General features: G+C 44.4%; 1 protein-coding gene across 5 annotated transcripts in view; it reads right to left on the bottom strand.

The window, feature by feature from the left end:
• Window positions 1-23501, bottom strand: part of FGF14 (fibroblast growth factor 14) — a 474303-nt gene that overhangs the window by 4063 nt on the left and 446739 nt on the right. For all 5 annotated transcript variants that reach the window (XM_053311447.1, XM_053311449.1, XM_053311450.1 and 2 more), the window contains one exon: window positions 1442-1640. In XM_053311447.1, the coding sequence (XP_053167422.1) occupies window positions 1442-1640 (199 nt within the window). The remainder of the gene's footprint in view (window positions 1-1441; window positions 1641-23501) is intronic.

The following is a 23501-nucleotide window of genomic DNA, read 5'->3' as shown; positions in this document are numbered from 1 at the left end:
ATATAAAAGTCAGAGTCTAAATCTGCAATTCAGAATAAATTTATTTGGAAGTAAGTCCAACTGAAATAAATGGAACTTACTTTTGATAAAACATGGTTTATGATTGAGCTATAAAGCTGTTTGGCTCATGATGTCAGACATACAAAAGTATGCCATTTTCTGTCAGATGTGTTAATCAAGAAAAATTAATTAGCTTATCCCAGATCTGAGATCCTTAACTTCTGAGATCCTAGTATGGTTTGGGAGAATGGTGAAAGCAGTCCTCTTGAGACTGGGTGGGGAAAAACCTTATATCTGGAGATGTAAAGCCAGGAGTTGATCTTCCCTGAGATGAAGTAAGGCAGTTGCCTAGAGCAGCAGATTTTGGGGACATCAATGAGATGAAAAGATGGTCTCCTGTCGCCATGCCTGCCTCCCTCTGACACCCACCATCCACTGCCACCAGAGCAGCTCTTTCCCAAGATGACTGGCACAGGCATCACACAGCAAAGAGTCACTCTGAGATGGTCCTCTGCTAGCCAAATGTGTTGCCTCCTTCTCATGCCACTAGTGGTCTAGTTATGAAAAGGAGGAGGACGCAGAAGAGAAGGTGATGAAAGTGCTGGGATGTGCTTGTCCAGTGGAACCACTCGACAGCCTTACTGGCACCTCTGAGGCCACAGCAGCATGTGGAGCCGACACCAGGTCGATGGCAAGCCGCGAGCCATGGGGTGGAGTAGCAGCCACACTCCCTGGCTAGCCAAGGAAGCGGGGAGAAGGGAGAGGCACGTCGGACCAGGAAGCTCCCAAGGCACGGAGACCAGGCCAGAAGGGCGAGGACAAGGTGCACCTTGATGTTGTTAATGATACGCCTCATTCTGAAGGGAGGGGGCCGCCAGAGGAAGGGGGCTGGGAGATGATGAGGGAAAGCACAGCAGAGGCCAGCCAACCATTCAGGGACTTAATAAAGTGGGGCGGGACACATTGGGAGGGGGCTGGGATTGTGCTGCTTGTGTATAGGCTTATGAAGAGGGCCTGAGGCAGGCAAGGAGTGGGCCACAGGTGTCCAGAGAGGGGCTGTGGCAAAGAGATTGCCATCAAGTAGGAGGACCAGGGTGCTGAATAATCCCCTCCCCTTGGTACTTCTGAGGCCGCCCTGACCCCCAAATCCCTGCCAGGTAGCTGGGCAAGACTGGCTTGTTTGGACGGTGCTTTCAGAACAGCTCTCTGCACTCACATCCTGAATATGTAAAATCATGAGAAAAGATTTCCCATTTGCCCTTTTCTGACACACAACAAGAATAAGGCACAGAATCCCTTTTTAATCTAGGGTGATATCACTATAGAAATCAGGAATGATAATAGTCAAGTACTTGAAGCCACCCACTCCAGCTGCACTATTAAAAGTGGAGAGAGCATTTTATTTTTTTCATATATCTAATTCTGCCAAACCAAAATTTACCTTCCAATGGCTTCGGTAGAAAATGAGCTGCTGGTTTTGTTTTCTTCACTCTGTTTCCTTTCATGACTTGCCCTTCTTTATTGAGCCCCAAGAACCAGGCCCTACCTGACTCTTGTTGTCTGTAGAGCATTGATGAGTAGATTACATAATAGTTTTCAAAAACAGACTCTTTAAACTTGCATTCCGGTGTAAAAAGTTCCTGTGAGTGAGTGAGAGAGAGAACATGTTAGATAATAATCCCAACAAGTAGTTTTCTGAGGGGTTTTGATTGTTCTTGTTTCTGGTTTTTGTTTTTGCAATTAAGTACAAGAATCCAAGTGGCATTTAGGGCTCAGGGATTCGGAAGAGCTCAGTTCAATTTCCAGTTTTGTTGCTGGGCATCCTTTGACAGTAAGCTTCATGTATCTGTTGCTTATATAGCATATCAGTAAATGGATGAAAAATAATTTTAAAATGCAAGGTACAGATGGTAAGATTCTTCAGTGAACCAATGTCTGCTATTAACACGTTATCCAGGGATGGACTGTAGAGAAGACAATGTTTTAAACCACACCATTAGAAATGGTGCCATAAAGGTATTAGTCTTTTACACATATGTACACACATGCGCACATTTCTAATTTTTGGAGGCATCCAAAGCAAAGACATTCCACTCAACTCATTTGTAAAATAATCATTTGAAGCTTAGAAGTGAAAAGTGCTACATAGAAAAGGTCTACTATTCTTATTAACCATATAAACTTTAGAAAGTCCATAGCAAACCTGGACAAACAATTCTTGTTGCTAAAATAGGAACTTTTACAACCATGGTTCATTGCTAAAGTGTAACCCTCACAACCATGGTTCACTGATAAAAAGGGCCCCTCACAAGTTCAACTTTGTTTGATTCTGCAGCAACCAGCTGGCTAGAAATTTATCTAGTGCCAGCAGAAGCTTCTGTAAACCCACTAGAATAAGCATCAAAAGCTAAACTCTTTCTATTTGTATTAAATTGACATACAAATAAATGCATTTTAAGACTGCAGTACAATTCACATTGATTAACAGTTTTATTAACAGTTGACTGTGCTTGGAAGAGAAGGCAATCAGAATAAAACCTAAAACTTAAAAAATGTACATATTTTAAGGATGGAATAAATTATTTTTACTGGCTGACATGACGTGCAATTCTAATGGCAACAGAAGAGTATAGCAGTGCTATTGCTATGGAAACAGAAACAGTGGAGGTACTGGGGAGGACACCAGTTGTTCAACCAGCACCACAGTGGTTTCTCCCATTGTTAGGGACAACTTCCTTGTCCACCACTGGTGTGACAGTACCCTCCCGTCATTATTAAGCATTATGTACCATATCAGTCACCATTGCTTTAGAAATGAATTACCATTCACTCGCTCTTTGCCTTGGTGTTTCAGTTTGAGATTGAGCTGGACAGGGATGCATCCAGGCAGAAATTCAACAGGTGCAGCTTCCACAATCAAAATAAAAATAAAAAAGAATGATGCTCATGAAATAAAATCCATAGAAATGTATATTTCTATATAGCAAATGAATTAAATTAGTAGTGTGGTTTCGTATACAAGACCATTCTACTAATTTATTTCATTTGATATAGATTTACATGTCCTTCTAATTTATTTCATTTGCTATAGATTTACATGTCCTTCTAATTTATTTCATTTGATATAGATATACATGTTTATTATAACCCTGGATTTTATTTCATGAGCATTATTCTTTTTGTTTATTTTCAGTTACAGTGGACCCTCGACTTACGAACTACTCGACATCTGTAGTTTTCGACTTACGAACGACAAAAATGACCGGAAGTCATTGCCGGTTTAGATGCGGCTTCCTCGACTTACGAATTTTTAGATGCGGTTTCCTCAACTTACGAATGTTTCCAGACCTCCGTGGGTGCGCTTTTCGACTTACGAAAATTTCGACCTACGAACGTGCGTTCGGAACAGATTAACTTCGTAAGTCGAGGGTCCACTGTACTTACATTAAATTTTAAGATTGGTCGATCGATCGGCCTACAAGGTAGTATTTTAACTTTTGTAAACCACATTGGGATGCCTTTTGAAAGGCAGTATAGAAATTGAACAATAAATAAATAAATACTGATTGTTCACTCTTTTCTATTAGGTATTGCAGAAGATTCTATGTCTTTTTAAGTGCTGACATTCTCTAGGATTATATTTTGAGTTGGGTTATTTTTGAATTTTTTGTCTTTTTGGTTGAACCCTGTTAGGTTCTCATTGTTATTCATGGCTATTTGAAAGAAACAGTAAGATCTACTCATGAGTAAAGATATAGGTGCATCAAGCCTCATTTCTAAAGGAGCACAATATATAAGACTGTACATAGACTTTACAGCTGATATGGTGGAGAAATTAAGATGGGCCCCTTCACGTGCAATTTCCACACATTTTACAGCACAAGGGGAAATTGAATGCACCTTAATCTCTTTTTACTCTGAAAGTTTTTGGATACCTGAATTTAATATACAGCAACATGGGTGTGATCCAGTCAAATTTAGGCACACTAAAGTGCTTTATTTATTTCAATGGGAGTGATTTAAGCACATGCTTTATGCTGCCATCCAAATCAAAGGGGCTGCAATGTGCTTTTAGCCTAGTTAGTGGTGTGTGCATGTGTAGTGGTGTGTGCATGTGTATGTTGAACACAAGTGCACACACAGTTTAAAAAGGAATTGTATGCAAAACTCACAATCATCCAGCGGGGAGCGGGGGCTTTTGTTGTTTGTGTTTCTAAAGATTCCTACATACTGCACAACTGATTTGCATTATTATGGTCCATGTTGTCCTTGTGCAGAATGCCTGGAGGCTCTACATATGGAGGCTGGAAATCTGACTCAAGCCCAAACATACAGGCTTCTTTCTTAAACCAGGAGCAAAAATAACTCAATGTTCTGGCCTACGTTGCTGGATAAGCTCAAGGACAGAGAGCACCTGGAGTGATTATTTTCTATATGCATGCCTGATATGGTGATCTCCTCCTGAGTATGCAGAGCGGCAAGGCGCTATAGAAGCTGCATACATCAGTGGCAATGCATCCTGCCCTTCCTCTTCAAGTACATGTACTGTATATAGTAGGGGATGTCATTCATTGGCCAATAGTTTTTGTAAATAATAATGTAGTTTTATTCTTTCTTTTTCCTCTTTGGCATGATCAAGAAACAGAGGCCATTTACTGTCCTTGGGAATCCCCTTGTGAAGTGAAATAAGGAATCCGTTACATTTGAGCTGACATGTATACTTTTATTAACGTGGGAAATTGTGCAGCCAGCTAGATGACAGATGTAAAATCCAGAGAGTTCTGCACTTTTGCAAAACTAAGCTGGAACAAAATGTGATGGACTGACAAGCCTTCCTGAATATTCTGAAGGGTTCTGTATGCTGCATTTAACTCGTTCCTGGAACTGCTACTAGAACATCTCTCCTAGCTCTAACCTCCAGGATCAGATGAGAATTGCTTGTCTTCCTGCGTCTTTGAACATGTACAGAAGAACAGAGTAATCTGCATGAGTAGGATGTTATTTGTTCAGTTCAATATTTTAACATATTAGGGTTTTTTGTTATTAGGGGTGTGCACGAACTGTGGTTCGAGCCCTGGTCTGGCACAGGGAGGGGAGCGGGGATCAAGAGCTTTAAGAAAGAGGAGAGCAGGTCCTTACCTGCTCTCCGCTGCCCCATGCAGCTTCCTGCTGGGGCAGCGCTAGGCCCAAGTACCCCTGCATGGCAGCAGCATGCACATTGGTTTCCCCCCCACTCTCTTCTTGGCCTTTCTGAGACTTAGAAACAGGTATCCCATTGTTTTTCTGCTTTGTTGCTGTGTTCTGACCTTGCATTCTCCTCCTCTGAATTAAGAAGAGAGTTCCAGTAAGTGAGTTAAGGGTAAGAGAACTGTTGGTTAGACTCTTAAAATCCCCTGCCGCCACTTTATTCACCCAGCCTTGTTAACTAGCTGTCAGGAGCTCTCACTCTTAGGCAATTGTATACAATCTTCTAATGTCTCACTGAGATGCTAGAATTCAGTCATTCTATTTACTTTATTTACATGATCTTGCCATGGGTAAAAATTACAAACAGGGAGACAAAATGATGATTTTCCACCTTTAAAAACAAAGCTGTTTCTCTCTGACTTCTCCTCTTATATGTACCTGAACGTGCCAGGCTTTCTGTGTCAAGTTAGTCTGGGTCCCTGCTCTGGAAGCAGGAATGGGACCAATTTACTTTGTGTACCCAAATCTCATAAGATTGGGCAGTGTTTGTTTTCTGGTTGCCTTGCATGGTTTGTTTCATTTGTTTGAGCCTTATGTTGAAGTCTGTGTTTTAGGCCTGTGTTTTTGCACTGCCTGTATGTTCTTGCTCTGACTTTGGAATTTTTCTCTAAGTCTGTCACGTTGGTGCTCTCACTTTCAGTTAGATAGCATTCTGTTTGTAAACTCCTTCCTCCCCTGCCTTCTCTTTCCCCCTTCCTTAGGTTTAGGGAAGACAACATATATTTAAAGAATATTGGGGAATTCACTTTTATTAAAAGAATGTGGGTTCCCTTCTAATTGAGCAAAGAGGCACCTTTTAAAAGTGGTGATTCTCTTTATTTAGCAGGGAGAGAGCAACTGGCCCTATCCATTCCCAGCACAGCATCCCTCCAGTGGCGGTTGCTGGTGTCTGTCCTAAGTTTCTTTTTTAGATTGTGAGTTGAGCCCTTTGGGGACAAAGAGCCATTTTATTCATTCATTCATTTCTATGTAAACCACTTTGGGAACTTTTGTTGAAAAGTGGTATATACATATTTGTCATATTCATATTTCATTACTTTTTTTGAATAATCGCACCCCAGGCAGAGTTACAAGCTGGAAGGCTGGCTGGCTGCCTTTCACAAACTCAGCCACCTTCCTGAATGAGTGCAACTTTCTGAGGTAGGTTAGACTCGTTCTCAGCCCTGGAAGCCCAGATTGGACTGGCCAGTTTTAGGAACCGGAACTCTCTCTCAGATTGGGTTTAGGTCATGCTCATCTACCCTTTGTGTGTGTTTTAAATGTCCTGTTTTGGTTCCAAGGCACTTCTCAACATCAGTTCGGGTGTTTCATTAGGCTAATCACTTCCTACCCTGATTTCCCATTCCTTCTTCTTCAGGTTTAAGGTATTTTACTCCTAATCCATAGGTAGTACACACTGAGATTGTGCACATCACCCAAACTGGCAGTAGTAGGGATGGCGGGCTCCTATCTGCCTCCCTCCACATGAGCAGAGATGCTCCAATGGCTCTGCCACTCACTGTGGCACACGTGGCACGTGGTAGATTAGAGCAGTCTGCGCACACACACACACACACACACACACACACACACACACACACACACCCCTGAACCTGTAGTTAAGGGAAGAATCGTGCCCTTAAAACCAGCTTAAAGCCTGGGGTAAATTCCTGGGCTTGGGGCTGAGGCAGCACCGGGATCAGGCTCTATCCCGGCACTTCACACAGTAGCCAAGCCTAGACTGGGTTGCCTAAGACAGGTTTTCACTGCTTGTGTGAATCGGCTCATTAAACCATTTAACATATAAAAATCATTTAACATATAAAAATATAATCTCTAACATAAGTTAAGTGTTAATGCCAGAACATGCATTTCCATCTTGCCTGTTTTGTGATGTGTGGGAATATCTTGCGTATTCAGATGATTCTAGCCTCGCTTTGCAGTCAATAAAATTAATTATTAATTAGATTTTAAAACCTGTGGGTGACAATTTCTGGAGTCACCTATTTTATACCTGTTGCTTTAAAGGTCCCAAGGGGAAAGGGAAGGAGGTGTCTCTGGCTCCCCTTCTCCCCCTTCGTTACACCCACACTTTATCCCTTTCTCTCCCTGAGATCATATATGTAGTATGTTTTTACTGTGAATCTTTATACACTTAAATATTGCTGCTTTCAGCCCTCAAAATTTACTTGGGGTATAGCTCCAAGTAAATATAATAAATTTAAAAACCCTTGGTTCTCCTTTCCACACTGCTTCAAAAAGATGCAGCTGCATTCTTGAGAATACAAGAGCTTTCCAGATGATTGCTTTACTGTTCCAAAGATGTACTTCATTCTTCTGGGAGATTCATACTTTCCTCCAGGGCAGAGCCACTATTGAGCAGATGAGTTCAAAGAACCTGGCTGTGAGCCATGGAAGGGCTGTGCGAGCCCTCCAGAGTTCATTCCCAGCCATAGTTGGCTGGCTGGGTGCATTTATTTTCCTTTTGTTCTCTCTCTGGAGGGCTCTGGTGGACTCGTGCAGGCCCTTCAGAGACCGGACCACACCCTTTTGCTTATGATGTCACGCTCAAAGGGCATCACTGGCTCGTGCGGTGCGCAGATGGCACAGGGCCACCACATGAGCAGCACAAGTTACTCTGGATGTCAGCTGCTATACTGTTGCTGGGAAAATGTTATTCTTTCTCCAGGTAGTATCTAGCGAATGCTCTTGCAACTGCCATCTGTACAGTTGTGCAGGTTCCACAGGAACTCAGTGCCTACTTTGCATGTGACACAGGTCTTCCTCAGCCTCATGTCCACACTATTTTGAAAGAATGTATTTTAAAAATACATTGATTGTTTCCAACGCATAATTTGAGTGCCCTCTACTATACTCCTCCAATCCAGGTGATAGTTTTTTAAAATATAATTCTCAACCAACACCAGCAGACTACTTCCTTCCCATACAATCCAGTCCCGCAATTTGGTGAGCTTTCTGGTCTAAATGCATAAATGCCTTATATATCTCCCTACAACTTCAACACTAGAATGTGCAAATGTGCTGTGTATTTTTTTTTTTTTAAGAAATAAAAATATTTGCAATCTCACCTGCAAGAAACCTAACTCTACCCCCACCCTGCTATGTATTTCATGGGGAAAGATGTGGGGTTCAGAGGCGTTCTTACCTCCAGAACATGGGGCCCTGGCCTGTGGCCTTCAAGGTCTGAGGGGCCCTCCAAGTGGCCTGGGGGGGGGCTCCTGTAGCTACCCTGTGCCCGTCCCACTGCTGCCCCACCATGCCGAACTTCCACCCCCCCCCCGCAATTTCAGCCTTTATGTGTGCGGCTGAGGGGTGGCAGCCTGGGGTGAGCCGAGCAGGCCTTCCCTACAAGTGGTGGTGGCCAGAGCGACTGCTGGGCCTGTCCGTCTGGCCCAGTGGCTCTTGATGTAACATCATGGGCTTATGATGGGCTTGCAATTAACTGTTTCAGATGCAGAGGTACGCTGGAGTGCCTCACAGTTATCAAGAGCTGCTGGGCCAGACAGGCCCAGCAGTTGCTCTGGCCGCTGCTGGAGGGGAGACCTGCTCAGCTCACACACACACACACACACCCGCTACCACCTTGGCCGCACACATGGTGGATGAAATTATGGGAGGGGGTTGGAGGTTCGGTGGGGTGGGTGCAGGGTGGCTGCAGGGTGGCTGCAGGAGGCCCTCAAAAGTAGGTTTCAGGGGGCTTTGTAGCGGGGGGTCCTCACAGGGGTGGTGGTCCAGGTGCCAAATTTACCTAGGTGCGCCTCTGGTGGGGTTCAGTACCATCTACTGTTGGCACAGCATCTGTCTGCAGAGGGATCACCGCAAGGGTTCATAAGAGCCCCGGACCAAATACTGTGCAGTGAGCCACCAATCCAAGAGGAGTGATCTTACTGTTTCTAAGCCACTCTGCAACCCATCTGCGCTGTTTCTGATGACACAGCTCCTCTGTCACTACTGAGAAATGTGTCATCCGAATTCCAATGTTACTCCCATCATTCCCAATAATTTTGGGGATTTTGAATCCTTTAGATGAGACCTTGTATATCAATCCAAAGCTCACTGGGAGACCTTGGGGCAGTTATTTCCAATGGGAGTAGCATCGGAAGTGCAATGACATGCTGCTTAGTAGCCACAGAACAGCCCTGCTGTCAGAAGCAGTTTAGGTGGGCTGTGGAGTGGCTCAGAAGCAGCAACCTCACCCTCCTCTTAGACTGGCGGCTTGCTGCACAGTATGGGAGACCTTTAAAAAAAAAAAATCCTCGCATGCACAGATACGTATGCAGGCACAATGCCAGGCCATCAGGGGGGAATGGGAGGTCTGTGCACACCTCCCATCCCAGCTTCCCTTCTGTTCAACCAAGGAACATGGTGTAACCAAAAATTGTCTTTGTTAAAAATAACATTGCCAGAGAACATAATACTTCTTAAATGATATTACAAGAGATTTAAATCAGATCTCTCATGTATATTATGTAGAGCTCGACCAAAAGTTCTCAGAGAAGCCTTTTCAATTTAAACTGGATGTGAGAGGAGCAATATTTTATGCAACCACACCACCCCATCTCACCTTTTCTGATGCTGCAGCGGATTAAATCATGCCTTGCTACTGAGCACCATTTAACAACAACAAATATTTATATACCACTTTTTAACAAAAGTTTCCAAAGTGGTTTACATAGAGAAATACTAAATAAATAAGATGGCTCCCTGTCCCCAAAGGGCTCACAAGCTAAAAAAGAAACATAGATAGAGACCAGCAACAGTGACAGGAAGTACTGTGCTGGGGGTGGATAGGGCCAGTTGCTCTCTCCCTGTGAAATAAAGAGAATCATCACGTTAAAAAGGCCCCTCTTTGCCAGTTAGCAGGGGTCATTTAAAAAGAAAATCTTTCTGTTCCTCTTCCTAAAGGTAAAGTGTGTTGTCAAGTCGATTTCGACTCCTGGCACCCACAGAGCCCAGTGGTTTTCTTTTGGTAGAATACAGGAGGGGTTTACCATTGCCTCCTCCTGCGCAATATGAGATGATGTCTTTCAGCATCTTCCTGTATCACTGCTGCCTGATATAGGTGTTTTCCATAGTCTGGGATACATACCAGTGGGGACTAGAACCAGCAGCCTTCTGCTTGTTAGTCAAGCATTTCCCTGCTGCGCCACTTAAGGTGACTAGCCAGACATAAATCACTGCTTCCTAATTCTACCCTCATTCTGCTGGTGTGCACCTTAAAGTTTGGATCATGTGCTTAATTAGATTGTATGCTCCTCTCCAATACTGGAGCATGCATAATCTTTTTTTAAAAGTGTAACAGTATCACTCTGCAGCATCCTCTTCTCTTCTCATGTGAAGTTACCCAGGTTTCCATCCATTATATGTGCACAAGATAGTGCGCTATTTGCCCAGAATGGGCTATCTGTACACTAGTGCTCTGTTTAGCACTAACATTTCCACCTCCCTGTTATTTGTTTTCCTTTTTCATCTGGAATGGCCCCAATAATAAATTGAACATCACAAATTCTGAAGTAGGGATTTCATCTTCTGCTCCTGTCAACAATAAGTGCAAATGTTAAGGAAACATTATCTCCCCACATATTGTCTGCCTCTTGCCTAACACTTTGCAGACTTACAACTTTATAGAAACACCCACAGTCAGCTCTTACCAACAAAACAAGACAACTGTTTTAAACGTTATTTTGTTCTCAGTTTAAACTCACTTAACACAAGCTGATTCAACCCTCAGAGGATCAACAGGCACTATTCTGAAATATGTTCATAAAGTGGATTTGGGGTGCTGTGGTTTTGCTATGTAATTTGGGAACCATGTGAAGTTTGGGCGGTAATCTTTTGATTGCCTACATTCAGATACCAATTGGCCATGACTGAATAGTTCAGAAGGTCTGCTCTATGCAAAATAAACCAATGTCCCAGAAAAATAGTTGTATGCAGTTCAGAAATTCCAGAGATTCAAAGATACCAAGATCATGCCTAAATTTAAGAGCTATTTTCAACTCACTCAACAGCAGCACAAGTGCACAGTGGAATGTTTTCATTTGAACTGTTGACCCATCCTCCTGTTTTTCAAACTCCCCTCACAAACAGGTTGCCATATGTCATGAAAGGGCAATGTTTAAGAAAAACAGGTCTAAATTCCCCTTGAACTCAATGAGCTACTTCTACCATTCTTTGCATCCTGACCAGAGTACAGAGAAAAAACTAATATGTATTATATGATGTGCAGCCCTCCAGCGATGGAAGGAGGGCTGCGGGTCTAGAAAGAGCCTTCCTGGACAAGGCCCAAGGCCTATCTACTCCAGCACTCTGTTTCCCACAGTAGCCTACCAAATGTCTCCGGGAATTCCACAGCCAGAAGATGAAAGCATACCCCCACTCCTTCTATTGCTTCCCTGCAGCTGGAATTCAGAGGCATTCTGCCTCTGAACCTTGAGGACTATTGCCATTGATAAATTTGTTCTCCACAAAAGTATCTAAGCTACACTTAAAGCCATCTGGCTGTTTGCACAGCGGACCGGGCATGGAGGGTGGAGAACAATTTTCACTTGTCTCCTCTCCCTCCCTAAGCACTTTCCATTTATATAAATATGTTCCTGAGAGGCTTGCACAATTCTCAGGAACATATTACTAGTGTAAAGGGCTTTTGGAGATAAGGGAAAGACAGACAGACATGAAAACCCCTCCCCCTCCCCATCTGATCTGCTGCCCAAAGAAACCTTCGGTGCAGCAACACTGAAGGCTCCTTGTGGAACTGTGGCCCTCCTTTGATAGCAACACACACACACACACACACACACACACACACACACACACACACGTAATAAACAGTATAAGCAATATTCAGGTAACAGTGTGTCGGCACTATGGGGGAGGGGCATTTTTTTGCCAATCTCCCTTTCTCTTTGAAGCTCACTTGTCTCCCAAACATATGTCCTTAAGGGTCAAATGACTCTCAGGAACATATGTTCAGGTGGTACAGTGGGCTTCAGAGGGAGGCATAGATTGGTACCGCCCCCAGCACTGTGTTTGTGTGGATGTCAGTCAATGACTGCACCATGAAAGAAGGCTTGGTTCTTTTTTGCATTAAAGTTTTATCAAAGAGTGATGGCTGCAGTCTGAGTAACAAATTTAAAAAGTAGGGGAATTACAGTAACTAGCATATTAGAAATATACATATCTGGCTGACATACTGCATAATGCTCTGTCTACTTTGGAAAAGAGCATTTACACAGTTGTTCAAGAGCATTATTGCACAAGACTGAAAAACTTGCTGAATTGCAGTTGCACAATAAGGTAAAGGTAAAGTGTGCCGTTGAGTCGATTTCGATTCCTGGCACCCACAGAGCCCTGTGGTTTTCTTTGGTACAGGAGAGGTTTATATTTACACTAGTATTTTTAAGCCCGTTATAATAACGGGCGCTAGCCTTTTGTTCCCCCTTTTAAGTGTTCTTCATCTCTTTTTTCCTCTGTTTTTGTGTTTGTGTGTGTCCCTGTTTTTTGTCACCTGACTGTCTGTCTCTCTTTCTTTGTCTTTTTCTCTCTTTCTCTATGTCTTTCTCCACCCTTTTTTCTCCCCTTTAAGCGTTCTTCATCTCTTTTCCCCTGGTTTTCTGTTTGTGTGGGTTTTTTTGGGTTTTTTAAAATTATTTTTACCTGACAGTCTGTCTCTCTCTCTTTGTCTCTTTATCTTTGTTGTTGTTTTCCTCCTCTCTTTTTTTTTTGTTCTCTCTCCTCTCCTTCGTCCCTGTGTCTTTTCTTCCATTCCTGCTCTGGCCGGGGTGATCTGTAAACATAATCAGAGCAGGAGAGAGGAGCTCGCTAGCAGAGCTTCTCTCTCTGCAAAGCCTCTTCCCATACTGCCGCTATGGACGCAAAGGACACAATAGGCGTCCTTTGCGGCCAAAGCGCCAGTTTGGAAAGAGGCTTTGCAGAGAGAGGAGCTCTGCTAGCGAGCTCCTCTCTCCTGCTCTGATTATGCTTTTTCCCGGGTAAGGAGGACTCGGGCATCTTGGAGGCGGGGGGTGGTCGGCGGCGGCAAATTCATGGGCCAGTTTGGCCCTTAATAATGTGGCGGGGGAGCGGGATTGGAGGAATCGGGCAGCTGGGAGGGCGGGAGGACGGTCGGCGTCGGCGGCGGTAATTTCATGGGCCATTTAGGCCCTTAATCATGTGTGGAGGGAGCGGGGAAGGAGGAATTGGGCGGCCGCGGCAGCACTTGCATGGGCCGTTCAGGCCAACATGGCCGCCCGTGTCTGGGCGGCCGTATCTTTTTGGGCTGATCTGGGCATGCGCATCGCGAATGCCCAGAACGGCCCCAAAAGACATGGGCAGCACGGCCGCACACTTTAGCCTTTTATGATATAGGATTACAATACAGGAGGGGTTTACTATTGCCTTCTCCCACACAGTATGAAATGATGCCTTTCAGCATCTTCCTATATCTCTGCTGCCCAATATAGTACCAGCGGGGATTCAAACCGGCAACCTTCTGCTTGTTAATCAAGCATTTTGCCGCTGCACCACTTAAGGAGGGTCATTATTTCCAATGACCATCTATTTGAAAACTCTGCATGAATTTGTATTCTTGCACAAGAGCACTCTTGCACAATAGTGCAAACAATCTGTTCCAAGGCAGATGGAGCATTGCATGGAAAGCCAGCCATTTGTATCTAGGAGAAGCATGCTCATTTGGGACAGAGATTCAATATGAATTAAAAAACAGGAACAAGAATGTCATTTTACTGATATTCAAAATAGGATTTTTAGCCTGCCTAACTTGTTGAGTTAGTTTGTTCATAATAATAAATTTCCCCCACCATGTATTTTAAAATAAATACAGCATTTGTGATGATGCATAGGGTGCTCTCCTTTATTATTAATCATGTATTAGTTTATTCATTGAGGTCATTCACACAATCAAAAACTGTGTTCTACCTAGCTGTGTGTGCTCCCAATTTTTGGTTGTATGGAAGCAAGGTAGTAGAAAAACCTGGGTAGAAGTGATTGTGTGGAATCATGGTAGGAGGGAAACCTGGTTAGCTTTTCCTCCTACCTTGCTTCCACACAATCACTTCTATCCAGGTTTTCCTGCTTCCACACAACTGAAAATTGGGAGCACACACCATTCCCAAACCTGGGTAGCACACAGTTTTTGACACTTTTACCAAAAGTGTAATGTTATGGATTATCATTTGATTTATCAAAATGAAAACAAATTTCATCCATGAATAAAAAAATCTGCATTTGATCACAGCCAGACAGGTCTCCACTTTGGTTAGAATACAAAATAAAATAGAATGAACATAAGAACAGCCCTGCTGGATCAGGCCCAAGGCCCATCTAGTCCAGCATCCTGTTTTGCACAGTGGCCCACCAGATGCCACTGGAAGCCACAGGCATGAGCTGAGGACATGTCTTCTCTCCTGCTGCTACTCCCCTGCAACTGGTACTCAGAGGCATCCTGCCTTTGAGGCTGGAGGTGGCCTATAGCCCTCCGACTAGTAGCTGTTGATAGACCTCTCCTCCATAAAGTTATCCAAACCCTTCTTAAAGCCATGACTTTAAGTAATGACTTATATGTTCAGTCAGTAGAATTCTCAATGAAAAGCATATAACTTACAGTATAGGAAAGTGAACCTCTTACTGTCCCATTATATTAAGCTCAGGTATTTAATGAAGATGTAGAATAAATTAATACAGTCTCCATATTTATTGGATGTGGGAGCAAGGCAAATATCTTGGATACAAATATGGTTTACATATACTAAAAGCACTTATTTTAATAAGCTGACTACAGATTAGTTAAATCAGGGTGCCTGGATCTAATCCGATTTAGAGTCTGATTCACAACTTTGTTAAGCTGAAGTACTTTGATTTAAGCTGATTTAGCCTCATTCAAATCTACAGAACTAAATCAGCTTAAATACTAGCAATTTAGCTTAACTGGGCTAAGGATAAAGTTGTTATTCACATTACAGTCAATGGAACAAAATAAAGCTGCATTTGCATGTAATGGCAAACAGTGGTAGATAAATCCAAGGTTAAGTTGTGTTAAGTTGTGTTGTGTTTAAGTTGTGTTAAGTTAAGTTGTGAATCACATTGCAGATGTTTGTCCAACCGTACCCAGGCAACTTCCAGTTTCAGGGTAGAGGAGCCACTCCCACTTCCTGGTCCACTGAGGTCGCATCCCAGCAAGCTCTGTAATGCCCATGTTGCCAGACTGTAGGCAAGGCATCAGAATGTCTGCTAGGCAGCAGCCATTGGCCACGAGCTTCAAGGGGGCGTGCTGCTGAGCACAATTATACCTTTTGGGAATGGACTGCCTGCCGTCAGCAGGGAAAGGGCATTTAAATCTCTTTGAATGGCACTGAAGCCTTTCTCTTGACAGTAATGGCTCTGCCACCTTCATAAGAGCCCCACAGCAAAACAGCCTCACAAAAGCACAATTTCAGGCAACAAGGGCATGCTGAGGAGAAATATTTTTCTGTTACTCCACCAGGAAGGGATCATTATAACTTCATAGGAGGAAATATGCATATTAGGGAGGGCAAAGGATCCTGGGGTGTGCTCCACTGTGACCAAGGATGCTCTTGCAATGGCAGACCCCAGAAAAGCAGTCCAGGAACACCCAAGCACACACTCCTGCCCCTGTGTCAGCTTGCTGGCTGGGGATTAGCCTTCTCTCAGTCTACTGGGGGGATCAGAGGCCCAGTAAGTTTCAGTCCTCTGTTGGACTGCGCTCTCATGAGTTAAGCCATCCAAATCAAGGGGCCCCTGGAGTTTGGGGCCCCCATTCTCTCTGGTAAATAATAGAACTTGTACACCATGACCCTTTCCTTTATCAGCGATCCCAGAAAAGTAGGGTTGCTGTACCAAGAAAAAGGAAACATGGATATGTGCCAATGGACAGCTGGACTGGCAGACAGACTGCTTGGACTGCTTCATCACGGCAGTAACCAAGACAAGGAAAGGTGTTTCTGAGGAATCCGTCCCCATGGCTTGCTTGTGTCAACTAACCAGGCTGGACAGCATCTGCTGTTCGGCCCACAGGTGTGTCTCCATGGCCTTTCACTCACATGAGAGAACAGTCCTTGAGAGAAAGGCCACTGTCACACATTATTAATGATCTTGACCAATCCCTGTGTTCCCTTGGATAGTTCTTCTTATGAGTAATACCATAAAGTGCATGCTTGCACCCAAGGGAAAGGGGCTGGGTTCCCCTTTCCCAGCTTTATTGTACAAAAAGTAGAAAAGAGACATTCAAGAATTCCTTGGTGGGGCTGTCTTTTAAAGCTGACACCGGGTATCACAGCCCTGCCATATCTTATCTTTGCATCAATCTAATCAGGTTGCACGGTTTATGGCACCACTGCCACTTCATGTGCTTGAACATATTTCTTGACCCATTTATTTTGGGTGACCAAAACACATAGTGCCCATCTTGCCATCTTGTCCCCTTTCTCTTCTGTTGACCAGAAGGTGGAACACAAGAGAGTGTGGCAATTGGGCATCCTGCAATGTGACTTATCCCTTTGACAGGGTTAGAAGCTTGAGAAGGGACAAGGCAGTATTCCTGTTGCTGGGCAGTGGCTCGAGGTGTGTAGAGACAGGGGGCAGGGAAGGCTCAGAGAGGCGGCCATTGAGAAGCACAGCAGACATGGAGCAGGTGTGTTCCTGGGTGGATCTGGGCCACCCTCTCTATGAATGAATAGCTTTATTACGATCGTAGATCAGACATAAACACAACTTATACAACATTCAAATAAGAAATCTATCATACAATACACCAACAAAGGAAACATTTTATAGTAAGAGCTAAAGGGTAGAAATTATTTGTTGGTGGATCTTAACGGCAGCCACACAAAATTTAGCAACCTTGTGTCTGATAGAAGATTCTTGTCTGCAAGGAGCAGTGTGACATAAAATTCCTCAGTTTGGCTGGGGTAATGTAATAACAATGAGATGTAACAATGTAATGAGACTAAGCCGACTGTCATTATAAAAGGAACAATATAGCAACATAAATTTTATTGTGAGCCGCCTTGGGACTTTCTTAATGAAAAGCGGGGCATACAAATTTAACAATACATGTGGACAGATTCAACCTCACCTGAACCATAAGGGCAGATCCAGTTGGCCAAGGGAATTTTCAGAAATTTATCATAAAAACTGCCAATGGTAGGGCATCATATCTTGCTCTTAGGAACACTCTCTGATGGCTGAGTAAAGAGAGTGACAATAAATAACTGGCTGGTTACACCCTCGCTATGATTTTGGTTCCTGAAACAGCATGAAACCATGGTTATGGTGGAGTCTGCATTCAGACGTAATGCTATTGCCTTCAAACTTCAGATCACGCATTCAGATGTACACTGATTTTAACCTTTGCCACATTCAACTCTGGTTTGGCATTACATGCAAATGGGGCCTAAGTTTAAATCCTACTACAGGTGGCACTCATTATCCATGGGGGTTCTATTCCCACAAATTTCTGGGGTCAGAAAAAGGGCAAAAAAGCAGGGAGATGGCAGAAAAAAGTGAAATAACATACTGTGCCATGTTCTCCAGGTTTACAGCTGTCCAGTAATGCCCCCCCCAGCCCCAATTTAGCTGATTTTTCGTGAAAAATCATTGGGGGGGGGGTGTTGTTGATTTTTTTAACAAAAGAGCCACAAAATGGCTCTGTTTAGCAAAATAATGGCCAGAAATTACCTCAGAGATCATTTCTGGCCACCCAGAAACCGTGGATAGGTGAATGCTGAGTTTTTTAAAAACTGCATATAGATGTTGGGTCTATATAGTCTGACTGCGGATATGTGAAATCATAGGTTCCAGGACTACAGATAATGAGGGCCACCTGTACTAGTCTGTGGAATGGACAGCCTTTGACCTTAATATGATGTAGATTGGCTTAGGCTACAATCCACAATACAGTGATTGTGAAGTAACTACTGAAATCAATGAGCCTGAGAGCCACTCTGGTCACAACAGGCTTGGAGAGAGGGAATGCAACTGATTAGTGTTCCTTGTGTAAAGTTGGGAACTGTGAAGGACTGGATATGGAAGAGCCTCAGCTCACTTCCTGCATCTGGAAGTTTACCTGTTCAATAACTTTAATGCCTCAACCATGCCCCACGGCCACAAATAAGTCTGTATTCCCAACATAAGTGCATTTAATCCTGCTCCCCTTAGTAGATGGTGTTGGCTTTGGGCATAGAAGATCCAAACTTAGAGACTTGGTAAGGGGTAAATATCTGTTATTTATTAAATATAAATGGTAAGGTTGTAAGGTAGTATTAAGGATAAAAGTTATAAGTTAAAATGAATACTGCCTTATTATTTCTCTAGAGTGGTGGTTGGTATATAAGGGAGTGATGAGAATAGCTTACCAGCCTTAAATAACTGGCAAATTTCCACAAGTCTTCTCTCCAGGGGCACACACATAAACAGATGACAAAGGTGCACGGTCTCTTTAAATGCTAGAGGCCTCCTACTATTCCAAACTAGGTATGCTTTCTAATAGCTGGGGTAGAATCTTCAGACTCCAAGTTTGCCCTCCATACTCAGGTATGGTTCCATTATGGCTTGCTTGATGTCTCACACTCTGGTCCTCTCTTCATTGGCTAGCCTTCATCCAAGGTCACCAGTCCACAGCTAGCAATGATTCTAAACCCTGACCCCAGTATCTGCCACACATCAAGGCTTACACTCCAATCTGCCTCAAACTCCTCTCATGGGCTTATATAGTCCTCTCGATAGAATTTTCAGGGCCTTCATCCATTCCCTGAGAGGATTCTCTTTCACCATTTTACCACTGGTTTGATCTCTGTTGACTAATGGAAATGACCAGAATTCTAGATAAATAACCAATCATTTTCAGTGGTTTTCCCATTCCTCTGCCCTATTTGTTTTACTGGGCTCTGCTAGAAGCATGCAGCTCTGTCAAGACTCTATTGAAATAATGCCATTTATAACCAAAATGGCTGCCTAGCAATGACAGTAACAGTAACCAATTACTCCAACAAATATTCTCTCTATTGAGAACATGAATAAGTCCATATGGTAACACTGCAGCCCAGTTAAGCCTCTACTAGGGTGTCCTTGTGCCCTCTTTTATCCCAGATTGTCTTATTTTTTGAGGTACTATCCTAGGATGGGTGTGTGTGTTAATTAATTAATTAATTAATTAATTATATACATAATTTTAAAAAAGCCTTGCATGCTGTGCTTTCCTAGGCTTCCTGGATACCAGGTGTCAACTGCCTCGAAACCAGGTGACAACTGCCTCCACTTCATTTTGAAACCCATCCTCATGGATTTTGTGACAGCTGCTGCAACAAACAGATTTGTGGAATTCTTACTACCAATCTATCCACCCAGTGTTTAGGCTTCCTATGTGAAGTGCAGTGTGGACAGGATGCTGTCTGCCACTGCTCTGTTCTCCCCCTCCCCCGCCTTTCTTTTGTGCTTGAGCGGCACATCTTTTCACCAATGGTATTCTCATTTTCTTCCTCTGTGACTTGGATTGTCTGGTGTTGGTGAGAACTTGAGTGCAAAGGAGAGAAAAAAAATAGCAGTGGCAACAACTGAGGCGCGGGTCTCTTGCAGTACTTGCTCAGTTCCTCAGGGGGAGTATATGCATGCCTCCTACTTCTGGTGTGGGCCAAACAGCTCCCCACAGTAAAAAGTAAAATGAAATCATATTATTTACTAGGGGGCTGGTGGCTGACAAAGGTCTTGCTTTTGAGGGGTTTGGGGATGGAGATAGGTGAAGCCCTTTGAGGAGGGAGATGGTTTGTTCCAAAATGGATATATAAGGGGCATGAGTGATTTTTTTAAAAAAAGAAATGTTGGCCTCTTCGAGATGACCCAGAGACCAACCTGGCTGCCGCATTCTGTACCAACTGCAGTTTCCAGACTATGTAGTATGTACAAAGTCAGTCCCACATAGATCACACTGCAGTAGTCAAGTCTGGAGGTTACCAGCATACATACCACTTTTGAGGTCATTTATCTAATGGAATGGACACAGCTGGTATATCAGATGAAGCTGATAGAAAGCACCTATGACCACTGCATCAGCCTGAGACACCAGGGAGAGGATTGGATCCAGAAACACTCTCAGACTGCATATGTGTTCTTTCTGGGGAAGTATGAACCCATCCAGAACCAGCAGATCAAAATTGTCTCCCGAGTCCCAACCCAGCGCAATAAGCACTTCTGTCTCATTTGGATTCAGTTTCAGTTTGTTATCCTTCATCCAGCCCATCACTGCATCCAGGCAGGCATTTAGGGAGGTTATGCCTTCTCCTAATGATGTTGACATGTAGGGGTGTGCATAGAACCATTTTTGGTGATTCAGTTCAAATTCAAACCAAATTCAAACTGAACTGCCGGTCTGCGAACCAGTTCATTCGAACTGGGCGGAGGTCCAGTCTGTTCAATCAAACTGGGTTGAACTGGGTAGAGCTGCTTAGACCTGATTTGAGGGTTGATGCTTGTAAAAGGGAATCTGGTGAGGGTTCCCCTTTACAAGCAAAGGGGAATCCTGCCTTTAAAAGGTTTCTACGGGCAGCCTGGGGGGAACAAGAGGGCAGCTTAACACAGCCGGCAGCTGCTCTAAACACTAGAGATGTGCCCGAAGATCTTCGGCACCAGCGGGAGTAGTACTTTAAGGGCGGGGGAGGGTGTACTCACCCCTCCTGCCGCATTTCCCCCATCGGTGCTCTATTACAGGTGCACGCACCCTCACTACTTCTGACCACTTCCGGCCAATGGGGGGAACGGAGCGGCAGGGGGGAATGCTGCCGCCCTGAGGGGCTTAAAAATAACAGAGCGCCAGTGGGGGAAATGCGGCAGGAGGGGTGAGTACACCCGCCCCTACCCTTAAAGTACTACCCCTGCCGGCACCAAAATGCCGAACTCCTCCCAGTGCCGAAACGTTTCAGAGGCTTTCATAATGGCCTCCAATAAGTTTCGGGCACATGCCTACTAAACACCGGCACTCCCACCAACAATATGGTCTGAGTGGCGGAGACACAGTTCCAGCCTCTGTGCATGTGCAGAGATCACACAAATGGCCTCCATGCATCCATGGAGGCTGAAATTACACTGCTACCACTCATGCTGCACTGCCAGAAGAGCACTGGGGTTTAGAGAAGCTGTAATCACTGTTAAGGTGACCTCTTGCCACCGCCCCCCAGCTGTCCTTAGAAGCCTTTTAAAGACAAGATTCCTTTTTGTTTGTAGAGGGAATCCTAACCAGACCCCACTTTACAAGAATCACCCCTCAAACCGTCAAACCAGGTTGAACCAGTCCATAATGGAACAGGTTTTGTTCAAACTTGGATCAGCTGCCTTTTTTTGAGGTGGGTTTCGTTTGTTTGAACTGATTGAAACAGTTTTGCACATCTCTGTTGACAGGGAAAAATAGATTTGGGTGTCATCAGCATACTGATAGGACCCTGCACCACGTCTCCTAATGATCTCTCCCAGCAGTTCAACGTAGATGCTGAAAAGCACTGAAGACAGTATAGAGCCCAGGTGGACACCATATAAAAGTTCATATTTTGAGGAACAACAGTCTCCAAGTGACACCATCTGGAATCTGCCTGAGATGTAGGCATAGAACCACTGCAAAGCAGTGTCTCCCACTCCCAACCCCTTCAGATGCTCCAGAAGAATACCATGGTCAATAGTATCGAAAGTCATTGAGAGATCCAAAAGGAGCAACAGAGTCACACTCCGTCTGTCAATTCCCAGTTGAAGATGATCCATCAGGCCAAAAAAGGCAGTCTCTACACCATAGCCTGCCCAAAAACTAGTTTGAAATGGGTAAGGATAATCAGTTTCCTCCAAGACTGCTGGGAGCTGGTGGCATATCATTTGCCTTGCCCAACCATGGAAGGTTGGAGACAGGTCTATAGTTGCTTAACTCTGAGGGATCCAATGCAGGCTTCTTCAGAAGAGCACACCTTCAGAAGAGGCCTAAAGATTTATTAATTTAAAATATATCCTGCCCCGAGCAGTACACTGCTACTCGGGGTGGCTCACAACATTGATAAAATAGTTATAACTAGCCGACCCGCACAGAGCATCTGTGCGCTATTTGGGGCCGGTGGTTCCTACCTCCCTCCTGCCCTACTCTCCCTCCCCCTCCCCCCTCCTGCCCCACTCTCTTGCCCCCTCTCCCTCCTTCCCCCCTCCTGCCACTCTCCCTCCCCCTGCCACACTCTCTCTTTCCCACTCACCCCCTTTCCAGTCTCTCCGCTGCTTCCCTGCCACTTTCTTGTCTTCGCCACCTCCCGCCCCCGGCTGCCAGTCTGGGCTTTGCCACCTCCCCTTTACCTGGGATGGCTTGGCTTGCTATTCCGCCGCCACTGCCTTCCGCCCCTGGTGGCCAGACCGGGCTTTGCCGCCACTGCTGCCACCTCCCCCTTACCTAGGACGGCCCGACCAGGCCAGGCCAGGACGTTCCACTCCGCCTCCCATTTTGCGGCCTGCCGCCGCCACCATCCTCCGCCATTTTTTTTTACCCCGAACTCTCTCACCCCAATGCCAGGAACTCTCGCAAGAGTTCCGCTGCCAAATCCTGGACATGCATGCTGGCTAAGAGAATTAAATATATAGATGTAAAACCAGACTAATAAAATTAACCAAATTAAGCTAAACAAGTTAAAATGCCAAGTAAAACCACAACAAATTACAGATTTTACAATTTCAAATTAAAAGTTATTTTAAAACAACCTAAAAATTAAGAATTGTAAAAACTGAAGAACCTACCAGATAAAAGCAATAGGTGAAACATTAAAAAGCCTCTTTTAAAAGATGTGTTGTTTTTTAAAAACACTGAGGGAGAGAGCATGGATAAGTTCTGTAGAGAGGATGTTACAGAGCCGAGGGGAACGGAACCAGATCTCTGTCAGTGGCAGGGCCATGAGCAGGGCCTGAGATGATGAGGGGAGGGCTCTGGCAGCAGGGGCGTATATAGGGTAGGGCAGGCAGGGCACGTGCCCCGGGCGCCACTTGAAGGGGGGGCGCAAATTCTTAAAATTAATCTTTTTTTAAAAAATGGCCACCAAAAACAAAATGGCCACTGCACATGCTCAAATGGCCTCTGTGAGGCCCTAGGACATGCCAGGCCTCGCAGAGGCCATTTGAGCATGCATGGTGGCCATTTTGTTTTCAGTGGCCATTAAAAAAACCCAATTATTTTTAAAAATGGCCACTGTACATGCCCAAATGGTCTCTGC

Source organism: Hemicordylus capensis, chromosome 3 (assembly GCF_027244095.1).
Source record: "Hemicordylus capensis ecotype Gifberg chromosome 3, rHemCap1.1.pri, whole genome shotgun sequence".
Taxonomy (NCBI): Eukaryota; Metazoa; Chordata; class Lepidosauria; order Squamata; family Cordylidae; genus Hemicordylus; species Hemicordylus capensis.
This window is presented reverse-complemented; position numbering and strand designations above follow the sequence as displayed.